The sequence below is a fragment of the Rhinopithecus bieti genome, unplaced genomic scaffold (assembly GCF_001698545.2).
Source record: "Rhinopithecus bieti isolate Rb0 unplaced genomic scaffold, ASM169854v2 scaffold_15336, whole genome shotgun sequence".
Classification (NCBI taxonomy): Eukaryota; Metazoa; Chordata; class Mammalia; order Primates; family Cercopithecidae; genus Rhinopithecus; species Rhinopithecus bieti.
Genome location: NW_016808678.1, coordinates 154,255 through 160,662, shown reverse-complemented (window position 1 = coordinate 160,662; position 6,408 = coordinate 154,255). Strand labels below are relative to the sequence as shown.

At 36.3% G+C, this 6,408-nt stretch overlaps 1 protein-coding gene across 5 annotated transcripts in view; it reads left to right on the top strand.

Moving 5' to 3' along the window:
* The window catches only part of ENAH (ENAH actin regulator), a 142,887-nt gene that overhangs the window by 103,586 nt on the left and 32,893 nt on the right, over window positions 1-6,408 (top strand). For all 5 annotated transcript variants that reach the window (XM_017886996.1, XM_017886995.1, XM_017886993.1 and 2 more), the window contains one exon: window positions 2,261-2,345. In XM_017886996.1, the coding sequence (XP_017742485.1) occupies window positions 2,261-2,345 (85 nt within the window). The remainder of the gene's footprint in view (window positions 1-2,260; window positions 2,346-6,408) is intronic.

Below are 6,408 nucleotides of genomic sequence, written 5' to 3'. Positions count from 1 at the left end.
TGATCCGCCCGTCTCGGCCTCCCAAAGTGCTGGGATTACAGGCTTGAGCCACCGCGCCCGGCCAGTAAATTTTTTTTATATGATAACAGCCACAAAATATTATCCACATTTAAAATATCTCCTTTCTGAACAGATTTGCTTAGTAACCTTTTAAAAAGCTTAAAAAGAAATATTCCAAAGCAGGTTCTGTAAATTGCTAAAAGATTTTCTTTTCTCAGCTTTTGTGAGTTACATTAAACTTGTGTTAGTTTTTTAAAAACCTGTTAAATAAAATAAATAGGATTGAGTTGAAATTTTGACGTTTTTTGAATCTATATATTTGAATTAAAGCTGAGATTTTAATTGGCAAATTTAATCCATTAATATTACTTTTGATATATAACACCTATCCTAGGTGTGAATAGTACAATTGCATTCTTCTTTGAGGTAGATGCCAAACAAGTCTAACCTACTCACATTCAGCTGTTTCATTATTTAAGCAGCCTGAGGCTTTCAACTGAAATACTCAAGTAAACATTATTTTAAAAAATAGTTAAAACATAATGGTCTTGTGTGTTCCCCATGCTAAATGCTCACATTTAGTACTTTGGATATATAAAGTACATTCCCCAAATAATTTCATGCTACCTCAGATTTAGCCCCCGCCTCCCACACTTTGTATGTCCCCAGAAGAGAGGTCTTTTCCCTGTAAAGTATTAAACATTCGTGTATAGCCTAATGGGAGAGTCTGTTTTTACATCATTATTTTAATTTCCCAAGAAAAGAATTCTAGTCTGTTTACTAGACAGCAATCATGTATTTTCATTTATACAAACATTTATGTGTGTATTTAATTTCAAAAGTTTTGGTTTTTTTTTTTTTTTTTTTTTGGTTATTGATTACATAGGTTTAATTTTTTTTATATTTCCTTTATTTGGTTCTCAAAATAGCAGAGTCTTAGGAAATCTAATGTATCACTGCAGTTGTCATCAGTTTGTCTTTAGAGGACAAATGAAATGATTAATCTAAAAACATTTGTAAAGAGGTGAGAAAAAAAGTTAGTAGGTAAGTTCAGATCAAGTTAATTCTGTTTTTCCACACTTGGGATACACCAGTACTGCATTACATCCTAGTAAATCTTCCGGTTGTGAAATCTACTCCACTACTATAAAATACTTTGCATGATTAGCCCATAGATTATAAGAATTTAGTACACAGAAGCATTTATTTCGTAACTTTTAAATACCAGTTGTCTACAAATCTTTCAGAATATCTGTTAGGAGCATTTGCTGGTACGCTAGAATTCACAAATACATGTAGTATGGCATTACTCATACATTCTTCTCCAAGAGTGGAAGATAACTACTGTTTCTTTACTTTCTTGTTTACTGGATTAGACTTTAAGATTGTTCTATTTTAACCCTAGGTATTATATATTAGCTCCAGTATTTATCTCATTTTGTGACAGATTTAATTTTTATATCCAATGACATTAAGATGTCCCATAATTCAGTGGCATTCTATCTAAGATGCAAAAAGCAGGTCTGCATTGTACATGGTATGTGGGAATGGATGGTCATTAGTGTCTCATGACAGAACCATGTTGTATGAATGCAAGGTTTTTTTTTTCCCTTCTTACCCTAAATGAAAACTTAAAATTACTTGTTACATTAAAAAATTCAGTTCAGTAGGTTAATTACTATATGGAAGTTTAGCAAATGTTTGTTTTCACCAGTGCTGGAAATGCTAGGCCATTAGACAAAAATGGCAGCTTTAATTGGGCAAATTTGATAAATGCTTTAGCATACTGGAGTCTAGTAATAAGGTTCTCATGCTCTCTCTCTCTCCTGTTTTTCATTTCCAGTGTTCTATTTAGGTGAGTTTTGAATTCTGATTTTCATTTAAGTTCTCCCTCTCCACTTCATGAATAATTACCCCAAAGAGAATGTCTCATTGTCTTAGAAAATGTCAAGCTTAGGTGCCTCTTCAGATGCTCATCGAACACTTGTTTTACTCGAGCTCTTCATATATAAATGTTTCTTTTTCCTTATTGTTGATGTTTTCCATTTGTTTCAAGTAAGCCTTCTGGAGATGATGACAGTATTATGTTGCAGTCTTTCATTTGCTCTGTGTTATGTAAAGCTTATATTTTATTTTGCTAGACAAAAAGAAGACACGTTTGTAAATATGTGATGATTTTATGTTATTCTTATGATTTTATCTCCTCTATCCAGCTAGATATGAAGATAATGTTCATCTGTAATGTTTTCTCCCTCTGTAGGGCCAACATTGCCTAGACAAAACTCACAACTACCTGCTCAAGTTCAAAATGGCCCATCCCAAGAAGAATTGGAAATTCAAAGAAGGTAAATTTGCAAGTTACTGTTTGTGCTTTTTCTTCATGCTTCAGAAGACAAAACAATATCCTGTGTTTAAGTCTTGTCAGCTGTTTAAGAGTCACAACTTTTATTCTTATATTAGTAAGTTTTGCAACTATCATTAATAAGTTACCAGATACTTGTTATGCTCGACATGAGATGTTATAAAATTTCATACCTGTTTTGTTTTGTTTTGTTTTTTTGTAAAATTCTACTCAAGGTACGTTGAAAATATTGTAAATACACTTAACAGAATTCAAAATGTTTTATGGTTCAGGAAGTCTTACTTTTAGAATTATAAAGTGATCTGTGACTGCTGTGGTTTTCATGTGACGAATTTAACTAAAAAGTTGAAAATAGTGTTGGCTGTTTCTGTAACACATTTATCTTCAGATATTACTATAGGGTTTCGTAGTAGAATACAAAATCATTCCCTGCTGGGCAGCATTCTTCCATGACTGGGAGTTCTCTGAAAGTGGGCAGAGTAAGTAGGCTGACAGGCTAACCTTTGGAGTACCAGAATGGGGAGCAGGCAGGCCTCAGAACCGCACAAATGCTGAGCTACTCAAAGCTCCACCTGAAGCCCCAATTCATCTGAGGCAGCTTCTTCAGTTTCTTTAAAGAATAGTCTTCCGTGGTAAATGCCATTCCATTCATTGAGCTGGGGTTGGGGAGGACAGGGGAGGAGCTGGTACATATAGCTGTTCTGCGGATTTATTAATCAGCTTGATTATTGTGGCACTGCTCATTCCTGTTCTCTCTACCTGTTAATCTGAAGTTAGATCTTCCTCAGGTTCCTCTTCCCATGTCTGCTTTGACCGTCTTCAGTATGTGTTCTGGGTTATGGATGCCTCCGCTGCTCCATTTATTTATGTCACAGGCGTTGTTTGTTCTAAGTGCTTAAGTTATATTGGGAAGGGGGAGGGAGTGGAGGGAATAAAAAGCCTTAAACTCATCAGACAATAAACATGACATGATATACTAGAAGATGGTAAATGCTATAGGGAAAAATGGAACAGAGTAAAGAGGATTATATGTTGTGGAGGGGCAGAGGGAAGTGCTGGTTGTCATTTTATTTTATTTTTCCATCCATTACTTATTAGTCTCAGTATTTGTGAGTTTAAATAGATTGGTCAGGGTAGTAGATCTCATTGAGATGAAAAGAAGGAATTAACCAAGCAGATATCTATGTAAATGCATTCTATGCAGAGGCCTTAAGGAAGGATGGTGCTTGTGTGTACAAGGGAAAACAAGGAGGCTGTGGAGGCTGGAGCAGAAGAGAGTATTAGGAGATGAGGTCAAAGGCGTAATAGAGGTCAGATCATGCAGGACCTTGCAGGCTACTCTGAAGAATTTAACCTTTACTCTGAGAGAAAGGAGAATCACCATACAGTTTTGAACATAGGCATGGTCTGACTTAACATTTTAGCAGAATCAGTCAGGCTGCTCTGTTGAGCCTACACTATTGAGAGACGACTTGAGGCAGGTACAGGGTTGTGACAGCAGCTCAACAATAAAGCCAGTTAAGAGACTTTTGCAGTGAACTAGGCAGGAGATAGTGGTGGCTTCCACCAGGTAATAGAAGTGGGTGTTGAGAAGTCAGATCCTTATGTCTTGGTGGATTGTATGGTGGGGTATGAGGGAAGGAGAGGGGTTGAGGTTTTTAGGCTAAGCTAGTGGGAAGGATGGAGTTGCCATTAATAGTTGAGAAAGACTGTGGAGCAGGCCTTGTTGGGGGATGTCAGAGATGAATTATGGGGATGCTAGGTTCAGGTTTTTACTGGATGTCTAAGTAGAAATGTTGAATATTAATCTCTAGGAGACTAGGGAAGAATTCTGAACATATAGCTCTTTCCTACCCTTTCTGTCTTCCAGAAATCTCATGATAAATTTGTCCTACTAATGACCACCACCTTCAGTTTTCTACTTGGTCATGGGTTTATTTAAATGCATTTTAATGATGTTTCTGGAATTTTAGTAGAATATTGGGGGAGATTACAGGACTGCTTAATCTACCAACCTGAATAAGAGTCCAGACACTCCTGTATTCTCATCTCCCTGCTCAGCATTCCTTATGGCTGCCTCTCCTCACATCCAGTTTACTTCTTTGGCCTGGCATTTAGGAACTCACCCCGTGTTTGTGTTTCACCCCTCATGACTGTCTCTGTCTACACCATACTCATCTTTCCCTCTGTATTTGTGTGTGGCATTCACCTCTTCTGACATGTCCTTCTCATATCCTTTCTATATTGTCATTTTCTGTAGACTCTTTTCCAGGCACACTGATGTTCTTCTTTTCTGAATTCCTGTAACTTAATCACACAGTATTTTGTATTTTCTTCCTAATTGTTTATTTTACATTTGAGTATTACCTCTGCAGTGAACATATGGGCTAATTTGAGAGTAGAAATCTCAATAAAATTTCTAATAAAAAGTCAAGAAATTTCTGGTACTGAATTAATTCATATGCAGGTTTTGGGGTATAAGACAGAAAATATATATGTTTGCTCTTTAATGTAGTAATTTTCTTCATTTTTGCCTAATTTTTCCCCCACTCTCTAAACCCATGATTTGGAGGAGAAATTATTGACGTTTAGCTGGTAAACGGCCTTTTAGAGACTTCCCAGGTGCTAGGGAAGGCATTACCTAGGAAGGTTGTTGAGTTGATTACGATAACATACTCTTTTCTTGCTGCCTAGGATTTTCTGTGTTTTTTGAGAGTTGGTGGGAGGTTCATGGAGGAGGTGCTCTTTGAGCTGTGCCTAAAGAGGCAATAAAGTAGGAGTTTCCAGTCATAGAAGGGAAAAGCATTCCAGGAAGAAAGAGTAGGCGTGTAAAGGCAAGGAGATGCAAACACACATGCAATGTGAGTACGCTTCCTCCTTTCCCTTCCAGGACCAATGGTGTGGTTAGATGAGGTTGTGTCCACCTTGTAAGGGCCTTATATACTGTGCTAAGAAACTGCTTTTTAAAACTCTTTTCCTGAATTTGTCATATACTAAAAAAGCATCTTGCTTTCTATCACTTTAGTAAATTTCAAATTATAAGAAAGGTATTTGTCATTTTTATTTGACATATATCCCATGCAATCTGTTTTTGCCTGTGGTTAAACCATACTTGGAAAAAGATAATACAAAACTCTAAAATATATACTAAATATTTATGTAGATGCTTAGTACTGGTTTTCACTTTCAGCTGATAGTAGTGCATGACTGGATCTGGTTGTGTAGGCTAGCAAATGGGAAGGATGTATAGCACGATCTAGTGTGAAGTTTGGTTCCCAGTGGAAATTATATTTCCAAACTTTATTTCATGTGGTTATTTATATAAAAATCATTTTTTAAAACTTGATTTAATCTTCAGAGGCACAATAAAATACCCTCAGGCCAACTTTATACTTCATGAACTGAGTGAAATTGTCTGTTAACTTTGGCTGTTTAACTGGCTTTTTTCTATACTATTACTGGAACGTGTAATGAGAAACATCAGTTTGCATTATAAATTCACAGCTGTGAGGATGTGGGTGAGGTGCCAAATGAAAAGAGGAATTAGGTGAAAGTTGGCCAGCTTGGTTTCTTTCTCTTGCTCAGCTCCTAGACACTGGCAGCCAGACCTGTAGAGCCCAGCAAGAAACTAAGATTCCTCTTTGGGAAAATTGCCATTGGCCAAGAGAAGACAGAGATGTTGACACTCATCCTTGCCAGTGAAGCTCATTTACTTAAGGGCCTCTGATCAATTTTGGTACTACTTATAAATATGAACAGACAGCCAAGGATCATCAAACCTTTCAGGCCAACTTCTGTAAAAGAAAGACCAAAACAAAGAGTTGAAATTGTATGAAATTGTGTGAAACAGATGCAATGCAGGGAGCAGAAGAAAACCTAAAAATATACTGCATGCAATAGCTTCAGAGAACTAGGAGAGTATATTTCATTGATGAAATAAAAATTGATAGTTATTTTAAATGGATCACTCAGAGAACGAGAAAGTAAACTTGGAGACTTTTTTTAAAAAACTACCTTACCTTTTTTTTTTTTTTTTTTTTTTTTTT